The sequence below is a fragment of the Onychostoma macrolepis genome, chromosome 08 (assembly GCF_012432095.1).
Source record: "Onychostoma macrolepis isolate SWU-2019 chromosome 08, ASM1243209v1, whole genome shotgun sequence".
NCBI classification, from domain to species: Eukaryota; Metazoa; Chordata; class Actinopteri; order Cypriniformes; family Cyprinidae; genus Onychostoma; species Onychostoma macrolepis.
The window spans coordinates 17,764,991-17,792,912 of NC_081162.1; the positions used below are offsets into that span (position 1 = coordinate 17,764,991).

General features: G+C 37.6%; 1 protein-coding gene and 3 long non-coding RNA genes across 8 annotated transcripts; 3 read left to right on the forward strand and 1 right to left on the reverse strand.

Annotated features, from left to right (window-relative positions):
* Window positions 1-44: 44 nt before the first annotated feature.
* Window positions 45-4,992, forward strand: LOC131545961 (uncharacterized). 2 transcript variants are annotated; one of them, XR_009272541.1, is made up of 3 exons: window positions 45-93; window positions 2,470-2,614; window positions 4,861-4,992. It is a non-coding gene; the product is annotated as an uncharacterized LOC131545961 (long non-coding RNA). The 2 variants fall into 2 exon arrangements; XR_009272542.1 differs by lacking the exon at window positions 45-93 and adding an exon at window positions 96-458.
* col2a1a (collagen, type II, alpha 1a) lies at window positions 3,993-27,816 on the reverse strand. 2 transcript variants are annotated; one of them, XM_058785216.1, is made up of 54 exons: window positions 27,747-27,816; window positions 21,209-21,418; window positions 19,751-19,767; window positions 19,599-19,631; window positions 19,465-19,497; window positions 19,224-19,277; window positions 18,926-19,027; window positions 18,758-18,835; window positions 17,879-17,923; window positions 17,649-17,702; window positions 17,455-17,508; window positions 17,303-17,356; window positions 17,130-17,183; window positions 16,986-17,039; window positions 16,263-16,307; window positions 16,103-16,156; window positions 15,948-15,992; window positions 15,571-15,624; window positions 15,342-15,440; window positions 15,191-15,235; window positions 14,971-15,069; window positions 14,763-14,816; window positions 14,542-14,649; window positions 14,401-14,454; window positions 14,218-14,316; window positions 13,995-14,048; window positions 13,264-13,362; window positions 13,095-13,148; window positions 12,848-12,901; window positions 12,672-12,725; window positions 12,467-12,520; window positions 12,320-12,364; window positions 12,121-12,219; window positions 11,473-11,580; window positions 11,314-11,367; window positions 11,167-11,220; window positions 11,034-11,087; window positions 10,849-10,902; window positions 10,170-10,277; window positions 9,859-9,912; window positions 9,673-9,726; window positions 9,391-9,552; window positions 9,170-9,277; window positions 8,761-8,868; window positions 8,547-8,600; window positions 8,027-8,134; window positions 7,833-7,886; window positions 7,342-7,449; window positions 7,189-7,242; window positions 6,971-7,078; window positions 6,583-6,871; window positions 6,288-6,475; window positions 5,637-5,879; window positions 3,993-4,997 (listed from the first exon to the last, which is right to left on the reverse strand). In XM_058785216.1, exons 1-54 carry the CDS (start codon window positions 27,805-27,807, stop codon window positions 4,851-4,853), a joined length of 4,443 nt encoding a protein of 1,480 aa, XP_058641199.1. In that variant the 5' UTR covers window positions 27,808-27,816; the 3' UTR covers window positions 3,993-4,850. The 2 variants fall into 2 exon arrangements, with proteins under 2 accessions (XP_058641199.1, XP_058641198.1); XM_058785215.1 differs by lacking the exon at window positions 27,747-27,816 and adding an exon at window positions 23,693-23,951.
* On the forward strand, window positions 6,760-9,537 carry LOC131545959 (uncharacterized). 3 transcript variants are annotated; one of them, XR_009272537.1, is made up of 10 exons: window positions 6,760-6,864; window positions 6,954-7,074; window positions 7,172-7,268; window positions 7,407-7,498; window positions 7,847-7,938; window positions 8,068-8,148; window positions 8,558-8,623; window positions 8,772-8,896; window positions 9,172-9,317; window positions 9,411-9,537. It is a non-coding gene; the product is annotated as an uncharacterized LOC131545959 (long non-coding RNA). The 3 variants fall into 3 exon arrangements; XR_009272536.1 differs by having other exon boundaries at window positions 7,407-7,483; XR_009272538.1 differs by having other exon boundaries at window positions 6,954-7,065; window positions 7,407-7,483.
* Window positions 11,263-12,264, forward strand: LOC131545960 (uncharacterized). The gene is made up of 3 exons (XR_009272539.1): window positions 11,263-11,387; window positions 11,487-11,601; window positions 12,126-12,264. It is a non-coding gene; the product is annotated as an uncharacterized LOC131545960 (long non-coding RNA).
* Window positions 27,817-27,922: the final 106 nt, after the last annotated feature.

Below are 27,922 nucleotides of genomic sequence, written 5' to 3' on the forward strand. Positions count from 1 at the left end.
TGGCGCTTCTGATTGGTCGAGACGAGGTCACGGGGTGCGCGGACGCTCACGTTTGGGAAGCATGGAATAATGAGAGACGAGGTTGAGCTGATGGTGAGGATGAGTTGATCTGTGTTTACGCGACAGATAAGCAGTTTGCAATATCGAAAATAAGAATTTGTACATTACAGACTGTTTGCTGATTTGTTTGAAAATACGAATATTTGTGTTTATATATATATATTGACTCCCTTTTGTTTGTTTGTTTTGCTTCATACCATCCTAAACATTGCGTGCTGTCGATTATTTATATTTTACTGGTTTGTTATGTTATGTTATATTGATTGGCTAATTTAATAGTATGACAACAAACTCTTCATCACACAAATGATGTTTTATATTCTATACACCTGTATTTGTGGTCACAGGTGTTACCTTTTAATATACATGTCTACAAATATATCAACAGACTGAAACAGGTAATTTTGCAGTATTTCCATGAATTCTTGACATCTCTGTTAAAGCAACATACCCCTACATTTGTAGTGCATTCTTATTTTTGTTCTTAAATTTTTTTTTAAGTTAAACACTATAAATACACTACTTAAAAGTCTATTTCTACTTAAGTAGTGCTTTAGTGCAATTGCAAAAGCATACTAATATATACTAAAAGTAGGCTATACTAATAGTATACTAACACTGATATTTAAACTGATTTTTAGAACATTGAAATAAAGTGTACTACCGCAAAAATATACAAAGGACTTTTATTAGTATATTTCTTAAAAGTGCTTTGAATGATTTAAAATTATTTCAATGTTAGTACACTTTTATATAGTTATACTAAGTTTAAATTAAATTGATTTGATTTATAATATATTAGTAATGTAATAGTTATAAGTACATGTTCCCAACTGTGCTACTTAAGTACACTTAATATAAATACAGTAATTAGCACTAACACTAAAATTTGTTTTTAAGTGTAGTCAGATAAAGTACCAGAAGTGTTTTATAATTGCATTGCTTCAAAGTGTGCTACAATCGCTTTACATAAAATTTTAGTGGATTTTATATATACTATCACTGAGTTCTTTTTGGATTTTCATGAATATTACTTTACTTAAGTAAAACCCTATTGTCACACCATCACAACTTTTTTTGAACTTTGCACCGTTTTCACTGTTTAGTGAGTTGTCATGGTTTGTGATTTGTTGAGTCTTGTCTATGTTACATGCGTTACAAGCCTAACCTCTGTCTGGATTTACCTTCCGTGGATTTATTAAAGACTGTTTATCTTCTTCATGTGTGTTTAACAACACAGTGACCATGACACCTATAGGTTACTGTGCTTAGGCTACTATAAATGCGCTAATAGCACATGATAGAATTATTCTTTCATATGTGTTTAGATGTGTACCAAAATTCACAATTTAACAGTAAGTACTTTTAGCATAGAGTACTAAAAGTGCTACTAATGACATAGTAATAATGTACTTGATTGTACTATTTAAAGATGTTAAGTAGGCTATATCATATAAAGGGAATGTTAACATAATTACAATACATTTGAAATGAATTATTTAATCTATCAAAATATATGGGCAGTACATTATAAATACATTTTGTTTATATCCGTTATGTATTAATATAGAATTAAGTGTATTTTCTATGTATGATGAGTATATTTATGAAAAATGGTTTCAATTGTACTTCAAGTGGCAACTAAATACAGAGAAAGGATGTTAATAGCACATTTTAGTACATAATCATGTTCTTAAGATTATCTTAAGAAGTACTAAAGAATAAGTTTTAGTATATTAAGTACAAAATTAGTGCGTGAAAATAGAGCACTTTAAGTATATTATGGAAGTGTACTTAAATAAAGTGTATTTTACTGCACTTTTTTCACCTGGGATATTCTATCCATGGTATGTAGCTGAAGGTGCACCACTCTATTTCTCATCTACTTCTACTCAACTAAATATTTTCTTAAAAAGTTATAGTCAGGGGTGTCATGCATCTAGTTTTTTGAACAGGCACCCATGACAGTTCTTTCTTCTTTTCCTAAGACTGTCATGATAGTCTAGTCAGTGGGTTAATTTTGTATGCATGTCATATAAATGTTTCATAATGAACCAAGCAAAATTACAATTGAAATTGACTGCTGGTGGTGGCCCTGCTTTAAATTAGCAGGTATCCCTGCATCAGTTCAGTTTTCTGTAGCTTATAAATTAATTTAACAAAAGTCATTTTACAAATGGCTGACATGTAAATGGATAAATAATATATATATTATTTAATGTTAAAACTCTTTGGCTGTGTTGACAAATTAAAATTTTGGATGGATTCCTTCCACCAACCATCATGCAAAAACTCATCAATCACATAGGCTAAATTACATAAGTTGGCAATGACTTTAAGCATTATTAACTATGAATCATGGAATTTAATTATCAAATGTAAAAATATTTATTGTTTCTCTTTTGGAAGTTGATCCATCTGGCTCAAACATCTTGAGGAGGCACGTAAAGAGTTTGGATGGGCCTGATGCCTCTGGTCAGTGATCTGGTCCGTCTCCTGCTCAAAGTTTGAAGCCCCTTAAACCTGTGGGACTGGGATGTCCAAATATGTGAATGTAATTTTATACTCTTTCCCTAAAACGTGTTTCTTTCATTTGATCTTTAACATGCTCTTTAGACTTTACAGCTATTTTTAAGATTCACAATGTTTATGATAATGATTTCTCTCTGGAAATATGATGTTTTACTGACTGACATGCTAATTGTGAGACAACTGCATCCTCAAAATACAGACATATTATTGTCTTGTGAATGGCTACACAAGAAGTCTTGTTTCTAGCTATTACTTTAATCTGCCACACATTCGGCTATGTGGAAAACTGACCACAGCATAAACTGTGTATAAAATCAAACCTAAAACAGCTATCCTGCCAATTAACTGTCCAGTGAAAAAATATATATTTCATTCATATATATCAGGGGTGGCAAACTCCTGGAGAGCCGCAGCCCTGCAGAGTTCAGCTCCAACCCTAGTTAAAACTCACCTGCCTGTAGCTTTCTAGTAACCCTTCAGACCTTGATTAGCTTGTTCAGGTGTGTTTGATTAGGGTTGAAACAAAACTCTGCAGGGCTGCGGCTCTCCAGGACCGACGTTCACCACCCCTGATATATATATATATATATATATATATATATATATGAAGAGTTCAGATGCAAAAGCCTCTGAGTGCCATCTGAAATTTTCTTCTAAAATGATCTTTTTCTCAGTCTCCTATATTTATATTTAGTTATTTCACTTTAACGGCAATGAAAAGAATCTATTCATTCCCCTTAAAGTGAAATTACAGAACCTTTTTTTTTATTATTATTTAGAAAATTCACAATTATACGGTACACACACATATACACACAGCAGTGCATAGTTTCATACACCTATGCCAAATCCAAATATTAGTTATATTTTGTGCTCATAATGATTAAAAACACAATTAAAATCTGACTTCATAATTCCTTGTTTTTTCCTTTATTTTCAATTTACATTAATTAAAATCGTAACAAAACCAGAACCAAAAAGAGAGAACAAACAAAAAAAGACCAAGATCATAATAATATTAATTATAACAAAAATATACACACCCTCACACACACACACATCCTGTTCAGTGATACGGCGATCCTTTGGGAGCAAAATTCCGGCATTGCCAAAAGAGTCCCTCTGTCTTTTGATCATCCCGTATAGTTCCGCATCCTCTGAGCAGGCTGTGTGTGTTGAATGAGGCTAGTTAGGGAGTGGGATGGTCTGGGAATTGTGGGAAATACTGACTGATAGATCAATACTAATAGCACCTTCTGAAGATGGACCGAGCTGTGCCGGGGGGGTCTTCCTGACGCCTCTCGAACCCCAAGCTGCTTTCGTTCACATCCAGATTTTAACTTTTTCCTGTGTGAGGTAGCTTTTCTTGAAAAATGAAGATCATGCAAATAAACAAAAAATAGAAATGGTTTCCAAATTTATTAGATTTTTTTTTCTTTTTCTGCTGTTATGTTAAGGGACCAAAACTTCCTAGTTTGGGCAATCATGGGAAAAAAAAAAAAGATTTACACAAAACAAACAAACAAACAAAAAAGAAATGGAACTGCACTTTCCCCAAAATATTGTCGGTGTGTATAGGCACATGCTCACACACACAAACACATATAATTGTGAAAATATATAGATCTGGCTGTTTCAGTACAGACTGAATCAAGATTTTTTTTGTTACTATACACAGTAAATATTAACTTATTCCCTCCTCAGGTTTAACATTCCACAAAATCTTGCATAATGTGATGTTTTCTTCTGAGTCACAGTCAAGAGGCAGAGGGAAGGGTGAAGTGGGACTGGGCATGGCCTTCTTTCTTCTTTAGTGGGAGGGACAACTGTGGTATCCAGCCATGACGCTGTACAGCATCACCCAACCACCCACCCCCTGCAGGATGTGATGACATCAAGCCATGTTTCTGTCTTTCGTTGAATCTCTGAATCTTTTGATTGCGCTCGCTCATTCTGTCCCCCTCTTGGCTCCCGGCAGGAGGAGGCGCTGCACTGAAGGCTTGTGGGAAACATGGCTGGATTTCAGAGGGAGAGACTATTTGGGGCAATCCCATTTAGCGCTGGTTTTTCTTGCACACTAAACATGGACAGCACGACTTTTTGTGTTTTAGAGAAAAAAAACTTTCGTCAATTTTCAGATTTCTTTTCTTTTCTTCCATATTTCGTTACTTGGAGAGTGTATTGCATCCTCACAGTTATTGCTCGTCATTGGTATTTTTCCATGTCTTATTTCATAATCCACATATGTTTTATTTTTTTTACAAGAAGCAGACTGCACCAATGTCCACTCCAAACTCCTGATCTGCTCCTCCGATGTCCATGGGAGCAATGTCCACAATGGGCAGCCTGGATGTCTTCTGAGTTTTGTACTCAATCACAGTCTTGGCCCACTGACCTGTGTGCTTCTGTAAGACAGCAAAAAAGCCATGTAAGTGGATATGTGTATAAAAAAGAAATATAAATGAAATAAAAATAAGCATATATGAATAAATATTTGATTATTTTTATTTATTTAGTAAGATTTTTAATGTTTTTAAAAGAAATCTCTTATTGCTCACCAAGACTGCAGTTATTTGATAAAAAAAATATATATATTATTACAATTTAAAATAAATATTTATTCCTGTGATGGCAAAGCTGAATTTTCAGCAGTCATTACTTCGGTCTTCAGTGTCACATGATCTTTCAGAAATCATTCTAATATGCTGATTTTGGTGCTCAAGAAAGATTATCTTATTAACAAAGTTGAAATCAGTTGTGCTGTTTAATATTTCTGTGGAAACCATATTTTTTTTTAGGATTTATTTTATAAAATTCTGAATGTATTTACTAATCTTTGCTGAGTAAAAGCATTCATTTCATTTAAAAATTTAAAAAAAAATCATACTGACCCCAAACCTTTGAATGGAAGTGTATATAAATGTCATTTATTTTAGTAAAATGTACTAAAAAATTTATTAAATTATTTTTAATTCATTTTCAATTCATTCATTTTATAACTATAGCCGGTATGTTTGAAAATGATATTTTATTGAGTGACTCACCTTGCAGCCATCCTCAAGTACTCCATATGTAAAGCGGCTGTTGCCCTCTGCTCTGATCTCCACATCATTGGAACCCTGCAGCAGAACGGCCTTCTTCAGATTTCCTGTGGCTTGGTCCATGTAAGCAACGCTGTTCTTGCAGTGGTAGGTGATGGTCTGAGTGGCCTCAGTAGACAGCAGTCTCAGGAAGTTCAGCTGGATGCTGGTAGTACTAGGAGTCTGGCTGCTATCAGCATAGCTGAACTGTTAGAGAAAGAGAAAATATCTTTAATATCTTTAAAATATGGCCGTTAATATTACTGAAAGAAAATCGAGCTGATTAAATGTAAGACAAGATAGTGACACAAGGGGAAGGAGAGAGTATTTCAGCACAGCTCCTTGTCCCCTGCTGGTTTACGATTGGATGTTACAAATATTTTCAGCACCATGGACCAACAGAAATTCAGAACCGTGAACAGCTCCCCAAACCAGCTGTGGGAATTTACAGACACTCTGGCTGAGAATAAAACAGCTGTTCATAATCACTTCCACTTTTATGGTACTGTCAACTTTTCAAAACTTTTTTATGATTTGCTTTGAGGTTTGTTGTGCTTGTGGTCATTTTACTAAAATTTCAAGTGCACATCTCCAAAATGTAAGGATTATACTCACGTGGAATCCACCATTCATGCTCTCTCCAAACCACACGTGCTTCTGCATCTTGCTCTTGCTGCTCCACCAGTTCTTGCGTGGGATTTTAGGAGTGCTGGGCTTCACACAGGTCTCTCCGGTCTCCATGTTGCAGAAAACTTTGATGGCATCAGCCATGCTACCAAGGTTAGGATCCACCCAGTAGTCACCTGTGGATAGGGATCAAACATGTTGAAGTGAGTAATAGCGAGTATCATACACATAAGTGTGCTTGACTAAACATTTTCTATTGTTAGATTGTCTCTGAATCTCTCACCGCTCTTCCATTCAGGGTGGCAGAGTTTCAGGTCTCGGCAGGAGCGTGCAGGGTTCTTGCGGGAGCCATCTGGACTGCGGATGTCCTCAATCTGGCTGTTGATTGACTTCAGTGTGGCATCCACCTCCACATCATGTTGTCTAAGAGAGCTGGAGGCCTCGTCGGCACGCATGTAACGCAGAGGATCGGGTCCCTTCTCGGGCTGAGACAACCCAGCGAAGGCAGACATGTCAATGCCAGGGCCAGGGGGACCAGGAGGACCAGGGGGTCCAGGGTTACCAGGTGGACCCTAATGAGAGCAGATAGGAAGACAAAATGAATCAGAAATGTTATTTTCATGTCGATAGACCTGATGTCAGTGAATATTTCAGGTTTTATGTGCACTCACACTTGGGCCAGACTCTCCAGAGCGTCCACGAGGTCCAGGTGGTCCAATAGGTCCAGGCTGACCATTAGAACCATCCTTACCAGCTGGTCCAACAGGTCCTGCAGGTCCCTATTGCAAGCAATATGAGTTACACAGAACATCAGAAATCCATCCGAGCATTAAAGGAAGTTTCTAAATTGTCTGTTGTCTCAATTTAACTAGCTGAGAACCACACTCACTTTAGCGCCACTCGGTCCACCAGGTCCAGCAGCACCCTGGTCTCCAGGAGCACCCTTTTTTGGGGAGGCACAACAGAAATGTAAGCATATCTAATATCTCTACTTTACCACTAAATTGTTTATAAAAAATTAAGACTTGTAAAAGAGACTCACAGGAGGTCCAGGCAGACCCTGCAGACCGGTGAATCCTCTGTGTCCCTTCTGACCTCTTTCTCCAGCTTCTCCTGCCTCACCCTTATCACCACGAGGCCCTTGGGGTCCCTGATACAGAGAAATGGAAAAAGTCCATCAACCTGTGAGCAGCTATAAAGTAAAGTAAAATACAGTAAAGCCACAAAAATGACCTGATGTGACTTTATTTTTTATGAAATATTATTGAAATATTATTATTATTAAATATTATTAAAAATAAACCAGTTAAATAAGATGTTACCACATCAAGGGCAATTTTTGTAATTATAACTAAATGGAGTTTAGGTGCAAGAAACCCCTCTTAAGTCATCTGGTCAATTTACTGGATTTTCTTAATAGCCATATATTGTATGAGTAAAATGTTTTGATACTGGCTATTTCAAGAGTTTTAAAGCCTGATGTGTGTTTTCCGTGTTCTGTTTTGTTCCACACACTTCATAAAATGTACTTACAACCATGCCTCTAGCTCCAGCGGGTCCAGGGGGTCCACCAGGTCCTTGTGGGCCCTTTAGAAAGGAAAGAAGATGGTACATAATAAATAAAAACACTTCATGTAATGTAAGTGGTGAACACTGCAAAAACATTTGATCTTCATAAGGATGGTCTTTTTGATGGTGATTTGTGATTTGTAAGTTGATGAACTTACATTCTCTCCTCTGTCTCCCTGTTTGCCAACTGGACCAACAGAACCAGGAGCACCAGGTGCACCAGGAGCTCCAGGAGCACCAATTGGGCCAGTGTTACCACGCTCACCCTAGAAAACAACAAGTAAACCACATTCTATATTACAGCTGGTTGGAAATTCATCTGTGCATGGACTAACCAACATTTTAGTCCAAACTTTTAAACAGAGAAATTACATAAAAAGAATAAGAAATATTTAACATAACCAAATTATGTCATTCGGAAGTTCGTGATTTATTTTCAGTAAAATTATGTTGATAATACAAAATAATTAAAACGGAAGTAATTTCAAAATAGTAATGCAAAAAAACTAGAGACTTTTGAGACTCTCAGACTTTTGGACCTCAGTGTATGTGTCAAATAGTAATATATTGTTTACTTGTATGGAATTAAGATTGTCTGATTAAGTTGGACTGTTTTTTATTTTACAAAGACCAGAGGACAACAAAAGGATATTATATGAGTTTGTTTTACTTCCTTACCTTCACACCAGGAGCACCATCTCTACCAGGTGGACCATCAGATCCAGGATTACCCTGAGGACAAACAGAATGGATGAGTGAGATCTGGTCTTGATATGGTTGTATAATACATATAGGAAGAAAATGTTTAATAAAGTGTTAACTGACTTCACTTCAGATCTGTATCTTTGTGAGGTACAGATTTTTTCATGTTATTCATGTATGTGATCTTTACCTCACGTCCAGTCTCTCCAGAAGGTCCAGTCAATCCAGGAGGTCCAACAGGGCCAGGGGGTCCACGGTCACCAGAAGAGCCAGGACCTCCCTGTTTGCCAGGCTCACCCTGTGGTACAAATCATTTTAGGCAGAAGGTTAGTGTCAGATTAGGGACACTGCATCAGTATCAAATTTTCTGTGCAAAAGATATCCTTGCGTGATAAAATAAAATTCATTTTAAGAAAAAAATATGTTAATATTAAATAATATATTAAAATATATTAATACTTGATATTAATCACTTTCTTGATCAGATAAATAAAACACAAAAATCTATGCTATATTTTAACATGAATTTAAACAGTATTTGAATGAAGATGAGATGTTTTCATATAGAAATGATGTTGCCGGTGGGTTCGTTTACTTACAGAGGGTCCTGGAAGTCCTGGGAAACCTCTTTCACCACGCTGACCAGGCAAACCAACAATACCACGCTGACCAGCAAGACCAGCAGGGCCAGAAGGACCATCAGGACCCTACAAAGGAAATATTGAGAGAAGAAATATTAAGAATACAGTAAAGAAACAATAAACCTGTACAGAACACACCTGTGCTAAAATATGTATGTATTAATGAATCTGAGCCTTACAGCAGGACCATCCTCTCCAGGCTCTCCCTTCTCTCCAGGAGCACCAGGAGCTCCACGCAGTCCAGCATCTCCTGCTCTGCCTGGGAGACCGGCATCACCACGAACTCCCTTAGGACCATCTTTACCAGCAGCCCCTGCAGGGCCAGGAGGACCAGGGTTACCCTGGGAAAGAATAATTAAAAAAAGTTTCGGATCAGGAAAAGTTTATGATAATACAGTCAGTCAGTTTGAGTAAAATATGGAGGAACTGCAGAGATGTGTCTGTGATATTCAGGGGCTTACATTGGGGCCAGGTGATCCAACTCTTCCTGCAGCACCTGGGAAACCAGTGGCACCCTACAACGGGGAAATATTGTTTATTAAGAAACAATACCGGTCAAATATCTTTACTGTCAAAGTAACTGGTAAATACTTAAAAATGAATTGAAAATGATTACTTATGACTAATTGACTTATTAAGTAACTCACAGGGGCTCCTTGGGCTCCACGTGCTCCCTTAGGTCCTGTAACACCAGTTGGGCCCTGAAATCAAGCAGTGAACCAAATATAATCATGAGCTAAATATAATCATTTAATCCACGCAGAGACAGCACAAGGTTGCTGTATGATGCAAAACTCTTAATTTATGTAGACAATAGCAAAGACTTTAAAGATGTCAAGTGGCAATAACCAAAACCAAGCTGCTTTCTAAAAGCTGCCTTTTTTAACCACATATCAGTTTAAAACTGATTCACAAAATGCCTTAAATTATCAATAGGTAGTGAGGCAGAAATGCTTACCACTGGGCCGGGTGCTCCTGATGGTCCTTGGGGTCCAAGGGATCCAGCCTCACCTTTCTGTCCTGACTCACCCTGCTCTCCCTTAATTCCAGGCTGACCATCAGCACCCTAAAGAGTGACAGTGCCAAAAGATAGTAATCAGAGCTTCCTTATGACTAAATGCTTCAAGATCATTCCAAGTTTAATACTAAAGACACTCCCTAATCGATTATTTCACCACACCCTTTTTACATTGTAGCAACAGAGAACTGTACATTTTTTAAAGTGTAACTATAGGGTCATGTAGCATATCTATTCGGTTTCAAATATATGTGAAAATGATTACATTAATTGACACAATGTTTTGCTAATCATTTTATTGACAATCTTTAAAATGCCAAAATCCTGAAATATTTCACTTATAAGAATATTCCATTTTAAAACTGAATACCTAATGTATAATGGTGTTAGTGCCCATATTTGTATTGTAGAATACCCCTTTACATTCACAATATTATCGACTGGTTGTTTTTTACTGCTTTTTTTAAGTTCAATCGAGTCGTCTGTCAACAGAATTGCTAAGCCATTATAGTAATGTTGCCTTATTGAAAGTCATTTTTATTTTTGAGTTAGAAAAGATCTTTTATAATGTTATCACTGCAGTAAAATGGAGGCTTTTGGTAACTGCGTTTCTACTTACAGGAGGTCCAGCAAAGCCAGCAGGTCCGGGTGCACCAATCTCACCACGATCGCCCTAACAGGATGTCGAAACAATAATGAATTAGAAGAAGTCTAAAGATAACCTTTAAAACTTATGACAAAACCACAAACTCCATTCTTTCTTCTGTTTGCTGTCTAGTTGTAATACATGAATGTTTTGCTTACAGGGGCACCACGAGCACCAGGAGCACCAATTGAGCCAATGGGACCAGTTTCACCCTGTGAGAAAAGAAAAAGAGTAATTAAACAAAACAAAACAAAATACTTTTAGCATGCAACCATTGGATGAGACATTCACCTTAGCGCCATTGGGACCAGAAGGACCAGGTGGACCAATTGGACCAGTTAAACCCTGGAGGAAAAAAATTACAGAAACATCATTGCTTATGATAAGCAAGAAAAAAGCGAGCAATTTGCCTACATCTGCTGTCTTTATAGCACTTACTCTTGCACCATCTTTGCCAGAAGCACCTTCAGGTCCTTTCTCTCCGCTGTCTCCCTAATAAAATGAGACAGTCAGTAAGTCAGTCTCAGTCATTCAGTAGATTAACACCATGAAATTAGGTTGATGTGATCACTGAGTACCATTTTTAAAGACACTTACTCTGTCACCTTTAGCTCCAGGGATTCCAACAGTTCCTCTCTCACCAGGCATGCCCTGCAGACCAGGAGGGCCCTGAGATCCAGCAGCACCAGCTGGTCCAATTGCACCCTGTTGGAAATCAATTTTAAAGTAATTAATACAGTGCAGGATGCATTAAATCGATCAAAAGTGACAGTAAAGACTTTTATATTGTTACAAAATATCTATTTCAAATAAATGCTGAACTTTCTATTCATCAAAGAATCTTTAAAAATGTATCACAGTTGCCACAGAAAATATTGAGCAGCACAACTGTTCAACAACAACAATAATAATAAGAACTGAAATCCAAATCAGCATATTAGAATGATTTCTAAAAGACTGCATGACAGTGAAGACTGGAGTAATGGCTGCTAAAAATTCAGCTTTATCAACATAGGAAAAAAATACATTATAATATTTCACTATACTGCTGTTTTACTGTACTTCTGATCAAATAAATGCAGTTTTGGTGAGATGTCTTTCAAAAACATTTAAAAAACTTACCAACCACAAACTTTTGAACAATTAGGTATTCATTTATTTGACTATTTAAGTAGCTTAAGAATGAAGAATGGACAGATTTGATATGTAATAGTAGAGCATGATCTCAGTCAGATGTGATCTCACCTTAGGTCCATCAGTACCGGGAGTTCCTGGAAGTCCTCTTGGTCCCTGGAGACCCTGAGGGCCAGAGCTTCCTCTCTCACCAGGGAAACCACGTTCACCCTAAGAGAAGCACAGGCAAGAGTTATTTTTGAGTAATGTCACATTACTGCTGATTTCCAGTAGTAATTGGGAGTCTTGTTAATTAAAGATAGGAACTCACTCTTGGTCCAGTGGGACCAGCAGCACCACCCTCTCCAGCAACACCCTATAGAGAGAAAGGAGAGAAATTCAGCATAATTGGGATAGTTAAAGTCACTAATTACAACTCAAATGGAGAATTAAAATAAATATCGTAAGTGATCCTCACCTGGTCACCAGGTTTACCAGGCTCTCCAGGGGCTCCAGTAGGTCCTGGAAGACCCTGTGCAAAAACAGAGTAATTCTTAGAAAACCCTGATCCCATGAAACTTACATTTAAATAATTACTCCTTGTTCGGCTTCAGTAATTTAAAAAGAGTGCAGTTTTCTCTTTCACAATTGAATAATATAGTAGAATATTAATTTGAATGTACCTGGAAGCCAGATGGACCAGGTTGACCCTGCTCTCCTCTCTCACCAGCTGGACCCTAAAAGCACATTGAAATCATGATTTAGTCTTCAAGGAAGTGTTTCAGACCATGGTCATTTATTGGCTGACTGAAAGAATTGAGGTCATAAGACACTGTGGCTAATGTGATGTAAAACTCACAGCAGGACCAGGTGAACCAGCAGATCCAGTCTCTCCATCTTTACCAGGCAAACCCTAACAGAAGAAATAATAAAGAGAGAAAGAATACATTTGTACATTTTCTTGGTGCTTGTCTGTACAAAAACTCTGCTAGGTGTTGTGGGTTGTTTCCAAGGTGTTGATATATGGTTGCTAAGTTTAGTCTAGTTAGATCTGATGCTTACTGACATACAAGGCCAAGTAATCTGGACATTGGAACATGACTTACTCTAAGACCAGTGCGTCCAAGAAGTCCTTTCTCTCCAGGTTTTCCAGGTTCACCCTGTGAGAGAGAGATACAATCCAATGAGGTACAACACACACACTTTCCAAACAATTTTATGGACCTAAATATGAACACTAGTAGCTGAAAAGCAGAAACACTCCAATGGTCTCACATTGGCACCCTTAGGTCCAGGGAATCCCATCACTCCAGGCTGACCACGAGCTCCCAGAGGCCCAGGAGGACCAGGGCGTCCATCTTCACCAGGGGAACCCTATAATGAATAAATCATGTTTAGTATTGAAGTTTGCCCTGAACTGTGATGAGATGCAGCATTTATTATCTCAAAATGGTTTGTACCCAGTAGATGCGGAGTCTCTTTTTGGGTAAAACATATAGTGTTCAGTTTGGGGTTGGTAGATTTTTTTTACGTTTTTGAAAGAAATCTCTTATGCTCACCATGGCTGCATTATTTAATCAAAAATACAGTAACAACAGTTATATTGTGATTAATGTTAAAAATAACTCTTTTCTATTTTAATATATTTTAAAATGTAATTTATTCCTGTGATGGTAAAGCTGAATATTCAGCATCATTACTCCAGTCTTCAATGTCACATGGTCCTTCAGAAAGCATTCTATGCTGATTTTGTGCTCGAGAAACATTTCTTTTTTATACTATATTTCTGGCATTTATCTGAAATAGAAATCTATTTTAACATTAAAATTGTCTTTACTGACATTTTTGATCAATTTAATGCATCCTTGCTGGATGAAAATATTAATTTATTTAAAAAAAATCTTACTGAGCCCAAACTTTTGAACAGTAGTGTATATATTTTTGCAGGCTGTAACTATTTACTGTTGAAGCAAACTAAAAGTGCTTTAAATTTCATAGATACTCACAGTTGGTCCAACTTTTCCTTGCGGTCCAGCATCACCAGGGCGCCCAGTGAGACCCTGTTAGAAGAGGAAGCAGATGAATGGTGAAAAATGCTATGAGCCTTTAAATCAACGATTATAAACGCTGATTTTAGATTGTAATGTCTGTTATCTGCAGTTATGATGATCTAAATTGCCCTGAATAATCAGTTTTCAGGTAAGTCCCAGAAATACCGCAATCACTCACTCTGGCTCCAGGAAGACCAGACTCGCCTGTGCGACCAGGATCTCCAGTTGCTCCTTTTGGGCCAGTCACACCAGGAACACCACGATCACCGGGTGCGCCCTATCATTGTACAGAACATTTGAGTACAGAGGAAATAAATGGGTTGATTAGATGAGTAACCAACTATTAGTCTAAATCACCAACCTTTGCTCCTGCTAGACCATCCTGACCAGGGAATCCACGGTTACCTGGAGCTCCCTAGCAAAAAACAACACATATGGACTTATTAGTGTGGTTCTTTATCATTCAGTGAATCAGTAAAAATAATTAAGCTAATATACACACTCTTTCTCCAGGAGGTCCGAGAGGTCCGGCAGAACCAGGCTCTCCTCTTGGTCCTCTCTTGCCTTCCTCTCCAGATGGCCCAGGGGCACCCTGAGGTCCTGCAACACCCTGTGCAATTAGGAAAAAAAATATGACTGATTAGTTTGCTACAATATTTCATATGATTGTGATTGATACAATAGAACAGACGACTGATGATAAGTATAATGTGGGTTACTTACACGCTCTCCCTTGGGTCCAGCCTCGCCTTTAAATCCTGGGATACCAGGGTCTCCCTGTATAAACACAAGAGTGTTTTCAATTAGTGCAATGGCGAACCTCAAATGGCAGAATAATCAGTAACCTGTGCAATTCACCAATATGAAATTATTAATTGATGTCTGGGAGACACTGAAAGCTTTTTAAATAGTTCAGGGCATGATTACTTACAGATTGTCCTTTAGGCCCAAGAGGTCCAGTAGCTCCCTGAGGTCCTGGCGGGCCACGGGGTCCTGGGAAACCAGGGGCACCAGCAATACCAGGACCACCCTGTAAAAGAGAAAAATGTTTACAATAGATTCACTGCAACAGTGTGACCAGACTAAAAATTATTTTAAAATATACAGAGAAATGAGTGAAGGAGAACGATAAATTATATGGATATACTCACAGCAGATCCTTTGGCACCAGGAATACCATCAGTACCAGGGTTACCCTGCAGAATGTGAACATTTAATTTCAAAATACTATATATATTGTTTACACCGATAAAGCAAATGAAATCATATTTTGCTTGTTATAACATCTGTAATTTTACTCACAGATGCACCGGCGGGTCCAGGTGATCCAGGTGTACCGGCCTCTCCACGGGGTCCTTGTGCGCCCTCAGGTCCACGAGCTCCAGTAGGACCAGCTTCACCCTGCAGGAGTGAACATCACATCTCATTATCAAGGATAATGTTAATCTGTGCAAATTAAAAATGCTTAAAATTGAGAATAGATTAAGAATTGACAGTGAAGTGCTGTCTGGTACCATGACTGGTATTTTACCTTAGCACCAGGGGATCCTGGGAAACCTGGAGCACCAGCAGGACCAACAGGGCCCTGAGGATAGAAACATCAACAAATGATCAAAGAGGCTTGCTTACTTCCTCATGCACTTTAAACATCCCTATAATGTTATTCTGTGATTTGTAAACGGGTGATGCAAATGATAAGTATTGTATGAATATTGTATGAATTTATTTGCTATGATTAAGTTAAATATATATATCTGCATTATATCGATAATCGTCCACCTTGATATCTCTAGGCATCCCATATGGGTTTACCATTAGTTAGCAACAGCATAAGCACAAGTCAAAGTAGAATGGGAACCATAATTTAACATTACATAGACTTCCTGCACTGTGAGGAAATGCACTTACAGGAGGACCAGCAGGACCAGGCAGACCATCATTACCACGGGCACCCTGTGGACAGACATAAGTAGATCATTTACAGTCTGAAGCCACCCTTGCTGCTGCAATTTTGATCATATACAGTATTCTTTGTTAGGCCAGTTGTCTGAGTGTTCACTTACAGCAGAACCAGAAGGTCCAGGACGACCTCTCTCACCGGGAAGGCCACGTGGACCCTGATAGACAAAAAAAGAGGAAAACAGGATGGAGAACGTTAGATTTCAGCATCAGAAAACTACAGCTAAATGAATCATCAGGACATTTCTGACTCTAGGTACTGACCATTGGTCCAGGAGCACCGTTCTCACCATTAGCACCAGATTCACCCTGAAAGAAGAGAAAGGAGACTGATTAGATCTGATAGTTGTATAATACTAGGTCAAATCAATTTTATTATTAAAATGAATTAGCACATTTTGCATTTGGTAATACATGTAAATATATATTCATCAAGGTTCTGGTATCTTTATAGTTTAGAATACTTTTATCTGTATAAATTAAATTATTGTTTAATAATTGTTTAATAATATATATTTTTCCAAAGCAGATAAATGTGTTATAATTCTGATGCCCTGTGAAATTTATGATTTTTTGTCAAATATCAGTACAGACAGTCTGATAGGATGACTTTTGAATAGTTACTGGTACGGTTGGGTGAAAATTAGCAGGTAGTGCATATTATTATTATATACTCTGTTTGTCAAAGGTCTGGTGTTTTTATAGGAGTATTTATAGTTTAAAATATCTTTCTAATTTAAAATATCTGTGGATATTAAATCAAATTCAATTATTCAATAATATATATTTTTCCAAAGCAGATTTTGGAAACAATAATACCATAAATTGGATAAATATATGATAGAATTCTGAAGCCCTGTGAAACTTGTTTGCAGTTTCTTCTTATATGCTGCCAGATATGATTATAGACACTGTGTTAGGATGAATTTTACATAGTTTATCTGTCAGAGTTGGGTGTTTTGGCTCACAGTTTTTATGTTGCTGTACCTTAACACCTGCAGCACCGGCCTCTCCTTTAGCTCCATCAAGACCTGGGTGTCCCTACAAACACATTCAAAGATGTATTATAAATGCATGTATTTCTACAGAAATAAACATGCAGAAAAACAATTAATTCCAATTGAAACTCACTCTGTGTCCCTTGATGCCAGGAAGGCCAGGGGTTCCGGGGAATCCACGGGCTCCCTGTCATATACATAAGAAACATATTTAGTAATTATGTTGCATCTTTGTAACAAATTGATTATATTAGATTATATGACCATTGTGACTGAAACAGGTCTTTATTTGTGTATGTTGTTTACCTGAGGCCCTGTGGGTCCACGCTCACCAGACTTTCCAGGTTTGCCAGCCTCACCCTGGAAGAAGAGCAGGTAGAGACATTGTAGTTAGTATCTGTCAAGCATTCAGCATTTGGAAAAGGTTGAATATCAAGCCAGTGGCAAAAACTACTCACATCACTTCCGGGTTTTCCAGGGGGTCCAGATGGGCCACGGGGTCCAAGAGGACCCTATAGTAAAACAATTGTTGTAAACTGATTTAACTGACCTAGTAAGGCTGTCTCTATGTGTCATCTGTGCGGGCCATGTAATATGTGGGTTAATAAAATGTCATATGTGTGTGTACGTAGGCAAGGTTTTGGACACTCACAGCAGGGCCAGGTTCACCAGCCTCTCCAGGGTTGCCTTGGAAACCTTGTGGGCCCTGGAAATGAAACAAATGACAGTGAGAGCTTAGGCGTTGGCGTTGGTGGGTGCTAACATATTTCTCATATCTGTCTCATCAATGGTAGCTTCGGCTGAGAATATAATCAGCATTATGTTGTATTTTTCAATTAACTGGGAATATAAAAGAATTATGAATGATGTGTTTTTACTTACAGGTGCTCCAGTGGGGCCAGGAGGACCACGGGGACCCATTGGACCCTGTAGATAAAACAGATGAAATTGAAATACAGCATGGCAGCGCTGGCCCAGATAAATATAAATAGCATGACTGTTGAATTTCCTTTCATTTATAGATCATATTTCAAAGCAAGCTGAAATTTAATTAGAAGAATTATTTGTTTCATTGTGTGTGATTTATTTTTAGTAACCCCATGTATTGTAAGTATATGTTCATGTTACAAGCTTAGAATCCATGAATCACTGTAACTTTTTTGAGAACAGGTGGAATTTGAAAATGCTATTGTGACAAAATCAGTCAGTAGGGGGTACTAAATATCAGAAAACAGGTAACAGTATTTAATTCTTGAGATATTATTCTTTATGATGCAGAGTTCAATCATTTACTTAAAGAAAACCTTTTTGGCACTGGATTTATTCAGTGTTTGGACATCTTAAAGTACAATTATAAAGCATTTAATGCATTTTATTAATTAATGCATGTAGTTTTTGCTTTTTATGTTATATTAAAAAATGCTTGGCCCACACGGATGTAAAATATCTGTCATGCAGACTAAAACTGAACAAATGAAACTACAGCTTGAAATGAAATGTCATTCCAGAGCATTCTGCAAGACCTTACAAACTTTTCATATAACAGTTTCTGAATTACAGAACTAAATACTATAATAACTATTATTATTTGTATTATTCTGACAGATCCATATTAGCCAAACTGAGTACTTTAAAATATTGACTTGATGAGAGATTCTTTCAAAAAGGGTTGCAGTTTAAAACTGAAAAATGTATTTCACACAATTTTAAAAGATATTTAATATACATATAGATATGTCTGTGAACACTGTTTTTTCTCACCATTGGACCCTGCATCACACCCATCTGAGCACCTCCTGCCTTCTCGTCAAAACCACCAGCCATCTGAGCAGCAAAGTTCTGCACACACATAGAAAAACACACTTACAGTAACCCCACGATTGGGAGACACACATTTAGTGAGTAGATGAAAGGAGAGGAGAAACATACTCCTCCGAGTCCAGGGGGACCATTAGGTCCTGGTGGTCCAGGGGGTCCTGGGTTTCCAGGTGTACCAGGCTCGCCATCTCTCCCTCTTGGGCCGGTATTTCCCTAAAGGGTGGGAGAAAAATAACGGAGCATATGAGCGGAAAAGAAAAGAGATTAACTAAAGCCTTTTCACATGACAGCGTCCTGCAGAGTGTGTCCACTGCCGCCTTAATGTACCCGGATAACTGCTAATAAGATCTGACATCACTTTACCTAACAATTCTGAGAAAAAAAAGTTTGAAAAGGCAAAATGTCTTACCTTTTCACCCTTAAGTCCTCTCTCACCACGTGGTCCCTGCTCTCCTGGGGGTCCCTAAAATCACAAAAAGACAAATATAAATAATAAAAAAAAGTCAAAAAGTAAAGTTGAGGTGTCAGAAATTAAAGGGACAGCAGTATATTCAAATAAACGTTCTGGAGAGCCCCCTAGTGGAGAAAAGCAATGATGTGTGGCAAATTATTCAGAAACCAACTACCAAAGTGTTTATGATTCATCTCACCATTGGGCCAGCAGGTCCTCTCGGTCCTACAACCTACAGAAACAAACAAATAAATATTATTTTCCAACTCTAGTTTTCAAAATTTGGTAAAATCAGTCTAAAACCCAAAGCTGTTTACTGGTGAAATGACTTACATCTGCAATATCGCCTGGTTCTCCTTTCTGTCCCTGTGTAGAGTAAGAAAGAACATATTTAAGACTTACTATACAATTTATAATATTAATTCTACCTTAAGAACATTATCCATTTCTTAAATAAAGACATGATAAATAAGTCAAGGTCTCACCTTTGCACCAAGTGACACTGTTGAATCGTCACAGGATGAAGGGAAGATAAAGATTGACAGTTAGACACAGGAGAAAGTAGTTTTGCATGTATTATATCAATTAGCAAACATACAAAATCAATCAATGTTGCAGAATAACAGTCTGTCTGGAGTCAGACATCTGAATCGTTCATTCATAATAATACTGCTGGCTCATCATAAAAAACTAGAGGTCACCAAAGGGTCAAGGAAAAACGGGCCGTGAACGAAGTAATCAGCTAATACTGACTCATAATGAGGACGGTAAACTAGTCAGACACTGTCAGAACTAATGAACTGCTATTCCCTGCTGAAACTACATAGCTGAAAAGACCAAATCAGCGGCACCCCACAAGGCCGTGTACCAAAACAGCATCATTCTCTTCCCAATCTGCTTTGGTTAAATTGTTAAAGGCAGAATATGAAGGTGCAAGCTCATGATCAGTTTGAAACATGATTATGTGCATTATGCTTTACATTAGAAGCAATATTAGGCCATATGCTGCTCAGCAAATTAGCTAAAAGTAAATCAATAAAATAAATAGAGAAAACTCATTCTGTATCAGTGCCATGAGCTGATTACAGTGAGAAGCAATACATTAAAGTGCTTAGGAAAACATTTCTGCATATTTTGATAACTATGTTCATCTTATTGTGTGTATCTGTGCAGGAACAACACACAAAATTTTGAAAATGAACAGTATCAGCTGTCAAGGCTGACTGAACATGAAGTGAATTAAAAAAGTTGAAAGAACACTTCTAAATTTTTTGTTAATTAGGATGTTTGAATGAGGTTGTGCCATGACCTCCCATTCAAAGACTCATTGTCTTGTTTTTCAGCTTTTTCCAAACAAAACCAGTCTATGGCCAAGGCGAGTCCACTCTCAAGAGATTTATTGCATCTTTTTTGTGTTAAAAACTGAATATCTATCTGTTTTAAACTATGTATGTCCCTCAATGAAAGTATAATATAATATAATACACTCATTCTTTTACCTAAACAAGTCAAATCATCCTCAGAATTAAACATTATGGGATGGAAGTATAAGTTAGCTCAAAACTTATGACCACTATACAATTGTAATTATTTTTTACAATTTACAATTATACTAAATATCTTGTCTAAAAATAATGGATTTCACAGCAAACTAGTGTTAAGTTTGTGCACTTTCTATATTAAAAAAAAAAAAAAAAAGTGGACACATTTCAGCCATAGCAGTCTTTAACTGAAAAACATAATTTGCACTATAATGCAAATGTAAAACTTAAAAGTGTTGCTTTCTTCCCTTTAAATGTTTGCTTTGAGTTCTGAACACAATCACATGACCATCTAGAGTAGTCTAGTGGTATGTGACACTTGTCATAGTTACAGAACTCAGAGCAGACAGCTAGCAGGACAGGTATGATAAGCAAAGAGAGGTGTATGAGCAGAGAGCGGACCGATAGGTTCGTCGGTGTCAGCTGGGCAGATGGGACAGCACTCTCCAGGTGGAATGATGGGATTGGCACAGTCTCTCAGGTCCTCACAGATGACCTCGTCACATAGCACTGCCCCTGCATCGCACACACAGACACGGCACGCTTCTGGCTTCCATACTGCACGGTCTGCATACTGCTGGCCATCTTGGATGCAGCCGCCATAGTCTTCCTCTGCAGCCACCAGAAGGGGGCGACAGAAAGGAGTGCATCGGGGTAAGAAACAGGTGAGCGACATAAAAATATCAACCTCTTCCTGAAAAAGCAAGCTATACGGGTCTCATAATAATTTAGAAAATAATAATTTAGAAATATTTGAGAATATATATATATATATATATATATATATATATATATACATATATAATTCACACATATATATATATATATATATATATTTTAGTATATTTAATATATTTCATAATATATTCTAAATTACACACACATACACACATATATATATATATGTATATATATATATATATATATATATATATATATATATATATATATATATATGCATAAACAAAATTCTCATTTCTGTTCACCTGGTGGCTGGCATCTGGTTACATTTTGATTATACATTCACTACAACACTGGCTAGTAATATTTGCAGGGTGCATATATGGCACCCCGGTGTAAAATGTGGGCTCCTGTAGTCTGCGTATTTGTAACTGAACCCCAAATCTACTAAACTAGCCATGAATGGGGCTTTCTCAAACACAGACAGGGCTGCATTGACAGCCTGGTGCCTTATGCAAACACACCCCTCTCGAAAGCTCCATCTGGATCTAATGGTCTCACTTACCACCAGGGCAAACACACCCTCATGGGTCGGAAAGGACAGCCCTCACACACATAGAACCCCTTGATGTGTTTGCTTTTCAGATATTCATATGAAAGTGTAATTTGACTTTAGCTTCCAGCCCTAGTGCATATGAATGCGCCAATTATAGCTGTTTAACTCTGAACTGTAAATACGGAAAATCCACTTTTCTTGGATGCAAATATAGGCCGGCCTAAGCAAGCGTTCCGCGTGATTAATATTTCCTTGTTTATTGAGGAGTGAAAAATTTAATAAGTACAGTGAGAACACAAGGAGATCATCATCTGGGTCATTATTCTTCTATTGCTTCACAGTTTACCAAATATCTCACATGACACTCTTCCAAGATGCTTGTGCCTCATTAAGGTTGCCAGTCTGATGTTTTGGCGTTTCAAGCAACATTCCACAGACCCCCTCCCTATCCACCCACCAAACCTAGTTCCCCAAATCTCCTTCTAATCAACGTAAAATCCCCTGAACTAAACCCGAAATAAACCCTTTGCACATGTGCTAATGGTGCACCGTTTGAACCCTTGCAGGAACCTTTGCTCCTAATCTTGAGTGAAACAGTGCTCACACTACCACTAGTGGATGTATTAATAGTCTATATATGGAGATCAGTCATTATAATGTTGAAATGGTTACACATAGCCTAAACCCTTATCTTTACAAAACTTGAGGCATTGGTTCACCACACTCGCTTAAAAGTTCCTCTGAGAACTCTAAAGATCGTCAATATTTTCTGCAGGTATCCCATTATAAAGAAAAGGAGCATTTTAAATAGACTACTTAATGAAAATTGCCAGGAAATGTAAAAGCAAAAACTTAAAAGTTTGTTTTATCATCTTGGAACTTTTTCCTACGTTAAACGAACTAGGAAATAATACATCTAATAATTCAATGACTCTTGGGAAGCTTGTTTTTTTTCTGTCAGTAATTTTGTGGTGTCGCACAACTCACTACTAGCACAATTAGCCATCAGTCAACTATTTTAAAACATTAAATGTATATTAAAGTGATAAATAATGAGAGAAAGATACATGTTTTGTCACTATACCGTGATACTGATCCTATCCAGCTCAAAGTGCTCGAACAGCGTACTGTTGCTATAGTAACCTCCTCAGGAGAAAGTTACTTGGGGAGCATCATTTTTGCGCACTGATTAACTTGCATTCTAACTTTTGTGGTTGCTGAACCGATGTTGAGAAACGTTAATGCACAATGAATACGTAGCTACTTTAGCTGTTTTGTTCTTTACCTTTTAGCTAACTTTAGAAATCTAATACACAAGAGTCTGAGCGCGTTTCGCGCAACCTCAGCATCTGTCATTCTGTCTTTACGACGAGCGAAAACCAGAATGTTCAAATCAATTTAGACTGCAATCAAACTTTGGATATCTGCAGACTTAGATCTAAAAGACAAGTATGCGGTCTCATATATATATATATATATATATTTTTTTTTTAAATGAGCCAAGACATTCCACAGTCCAGAGGTGAAACGCGCAACACAAACTGATCCATTCCAAACTTTCCTCTCCTGTCACCATGGCAACACCGTACAATTTTGTATTTTTTTGGAGGAATACTTTGAATTTCAATGTAAAAAAAACTCCAACTTACGGTCATCTTCTTGTTGACATCTTACAAGGGATAGCAAAACGCAATGCGTTGCTACAAGTAGCAGGAGAGTCCGTGAATCCACTAATCTGAACATGTCTAAAGATTAGACATGCAGGTCCTCAGGGGTCAAAGTCGCCGAAGAACCGGCGGAGCGGCAGCTCTGTGCTCACGGGGAGTGTGAAAGTGGATGTGGATGTATTTGGGAGGATCCGACGGCAGGCACACACAGACAGAACCCACCGCGTCAGTCAGAGCTCCGCGGTTTTATGTCCACTGGCGCATTTATGAATCTTAGTATATCCCAAAAAGTGAGTCCAACCCCGACCCCCATGAGCGCTGAAATACGAGCCATATCAGCCCCCCAGCCCACCCCATTGGGAAAGAAGAGGGGGGAAAAAACTCCGCCACTCCTCTGTCTCAAGAACAATTCCATCCAAACCCATCCACCCCCTCCCCTCATTGCCCTTTCCTGGCAAGTGGTGGGCTTTCTCTCTGTGCTTTTGTATAAAAGTGCATCAGAATGGCCTTTGCTCAGAAAAGAGACTTGGAGAACCAAAATACTTTCATTGTTTCAAAGATTTTGACCCACTAGGTTGCACATGACCATAAAACCTCAAGATAATGTCATGAAGTATCAAAATACTGTGAGTATGCGAACCATGGGTGCTCATAAATATAATGTGAACATTATCAGTCCTGATGTATCAGATATATTTGCAGTTTGCATTTTCAATAATACTTCAACATTCTTGCAAGGCCAAAAATGATGTTACTTGTGGTATTGAAATGTCCCACAATTCACTGTGAATAAGATAAACAACATCATACAGCATTTTGTCTTTTTGATTCAACAATTCCAACTTACTAAACTTGAATCAAGTTTATCAACTAACAAAAAACTAGCCTTCAATACTTGGCACAACCGGACTAAATTTAAACATAGTTTCTCTGGTAGAGTGCCAGCTGCTTCACAGAAGTTGTTATTACAGTACAAATAAATATCCTGTTCTGACAAAGCAGTAACTTAACAGCAGCTTTTTGTTTCACAAGCAATTTTGTTATTGTTAAAAGTAAAACTAAATCTAAAATAAAACCAAAGCTAAAACTATTAACAATCACGTTCATTAATTGAAATGAAAAATGATGCCATGACAGCTAACTGAAATAGCTACGTTTTCCAGTTGACGTAATAAAATTACTACAACTGAAACAATTTGAAAAATAAAGCTAAATAGAAATAAAATATATTAAAAAAAATAATTAAAAAATCACAAAATCATATAAAAATTACTAAAGTAAAAATAAAATTAAAAGCTGAAAATAGAACAATAAATGACTATTTAAAATATTAATAAATATTATAATAACACAAAAAAATAACAGTTACTGTGTATTTTTGTCCTCATATGTTTCACATCTTTTGAAGAAAAACTGATCTTTTGAATATCTAACTGTAAAGTGGTTAGCTTTTAAATGGGGACTTATTTTGTTTCTAAAACTATTTTAAAAAATCTCCATCAGCATTTTTGTTGTGTCTTCCCCAGTGTAGCTGGCAATTTATACAAGTTTATTTCTTTTATATAACTGTTCCACAATCCAATCACAATAAAACATCTACCATATCATCTGTGGGAACAGAGGAGGAGAGAAAATTTGTAATGCTCAAGGGATTAAAAGATCAAACTGCAAAAAGCGAGTGGATGTATAAAAGAAGGAATACGGATACTGGAATCTCGGCCTCGGTGTGAGACATCCTGTGTATGCAGATGAGTGTGTATACAGTGTGCACATATGAAAATCAGTGTGTGCATTTGTGGTCGTGTGCGCCCATGAATGCATGTCTATTAGTTTTATGAAGGAATATGTGTATGTGTGTGTACTCATCGGTGCGACTGTGCACACACCCTGTTGGATGTGTGTGTGTCCGAAATGAGCCCTGACTGTGTGCTCTGTAAGACACACACACAATGCGGCTCTGTGTGCAGACCTGAGGAATGTGAGAGAGCACCGGGCAGTGGGGGAGAAGAGAGCCGCGGGTGTGGATGGAGGGAGGGTGCGGAAAGGTAGAGGGATGAGGAGAGGAGAAGAGCGGTGGCAGGAACACGGCGAGGCTCCAGGGGTGTGTAGGGTGGCTGGGTTGCTGTGGATCAGATGAAGTGGGGCCTGCCGATTGGCACGAGGACCCGTGTCAGGAGCAAAACACTGACTGTGATTGGCATCAGGCATCAGAAGGCTGATACGTGCCTGAAGATTAAGCACCCACCAGGCTTTCTTCTAAATATGGGGCTTTTTCAGCATTCTTTGAAAGCTAAAGGCAAATAAAGCTGAATTAAAGGGATGGTCCAACCAAAAAAGATAATTCATTTACTCATTATCTTGATGCATTGCTTTGATATTTTGAAGAATGTGTTGGTTCCCATTGACTACCATTATATTTTTTGTCCTTACAGTAAAAGTCAATGTTGGAACCTAATGGGAACCTAAAATGTTAACAGCATTCTTCAAAATATTCGACAGAAGTCATACTTGTCATACTTCAAAGTTTGGAACAACACGAGGGTGGGTAAACTGATGCCATCATTTTCTATCCCTTTAAAAGTGGATAAAATCAACTAGATGGCATGCAAGACCCTGAAACATTCACTTTATAAAATGTTCTGATCCATGTGCCAAGATAAGATGCCCAACGGACTCACATGAGTGAACAATTGTGTCGTTTTTGTCGACACTACACCGTAATTAAAGTGCTGCACAATTGTTCTTTCAATACTCTCCCAGACAGGATATTTGACCTCTCATATTTGTAAGAGAGTGTTTTAAAATAACATTTTCGTTTTTTTCACCTAATCAGACTGTGACGACCGTGGGAAACCGTACTGTTCTGTTTGATATTACAGTCCACATGGGGGGCCTTAAGTGGGGGAAGGATTCGTTCTGTCTTTGTTTGGTCTCATAAAGCTTTCTATTTATTCTCATAACTTCTGAGATAAGCTATGGCAAACACTGTGGCTGGTGTCCTGGGACGGAGGATTTTCTGAATGAAGGGGCTTAATACATACAGGACACCACTGTCTGGGTTTAACAGCTCCCCTTTGACTTTATCCAAAACTTAATGTGCTTTATCTCTGATCCAGCATTCACTATTTGATTTAATCAAAACTCTTGATAAGGGGTTTTCAAACGGTAGTCCAGGGGCCCCCAGGGGGCCGCAAGGGGGTGCTAGGGAGTCCACGGGAAATTTAAGGAAAAAGTGTAAATGCATCAAAAAATCTACGGTAACACTTTATTTAAAGCATTTATAAAGGGTTATTAAAGGGTATAATGCATTATAATTTTTCATAATGTGCGTTGTAATACAGTATATCTTGTCGTAAATTATTATAACCAAATTTAAAATGCATAGTGTATCAATGAATTGATAAGTGTTATAATGTATTAACTGTGGTTACAATTATTGATGAGATTGTACAATGCATTATAAGGTGCATTACAAAGCATAATTAATGCATTAAAACTACTTTTACAATGCATTATACATAAAGGCTTTAATTAAAGTTTCCAAATCCACTAACTTCTTTTCAGATTTATACATCTAACAGTACTTTAACAGTGGGCAGAAACAGACTCACAATTTAAATATTTTCCAGATAAAATTAATTATTCATAATATTCATATTCATTATATCCATTATTTTTTCTCACAGAGTAAAAATAGAAACTTTTGTATTACATTACATTACATTACATTACATTATATTAGCCTATATTATATTTTAGGATCCTAGGCATCAAAAAGTCTTGCAACTGATAACTGAGAATATTTCCTCAAGTATGATTTTAGCTCTGTGCAAAGCCAGCGCTTCATGCAGTCTACTTTCAGTGGAACCAATAGTGTTTACTAACGCTGTATCTTAGAACAAACACATGCACACACACACAACGATTACTTAAACAAAACAAACAGTTCACCGCAGAGACTCTGCATTCTTAGCAGCTCCCTGGTACACATTCGAGGGTGAGAGTTAAGTCCTGTGAACTGGCCTGAGAAACTGACCCTGTTTGTGGACACTGCAATCCAAGAGCTTCACCAGGTTCTCAAAGCATCCAGGTGGCATGTGGATGCTTATTCTTATAAAGACACAAATAATGCATTCATTACAGAAAACCAACACCATAAAGTCAAAAAGAATTAATGTACAGAGTGATCAACAATGAGAATCTTCAATGCCA

Coding starts and splice junctions, on each gene's coding strand:
- col2a1a (XM_058785215.1), bottom strand. CDS start 23,786: ATGTTCAGATTAGTGGATTCACGGACTCTCCTGCTACTTGTAGCAACG. Junction 17,357..17,454: donor CTGGAAAACCCGGAAGTGAT/GTGAGTAGTTTT, acceptor CTCTTCTTCCAG/GGTGAGGCTGGCAAACCTGG. Junction 8,869..9,169: donor CAGGACTTCCAGGACCCTCT/GTAAGTAAACGA, acceptor TTTGTACCACAG/GGTGAGCCTGGCAAACAGGG.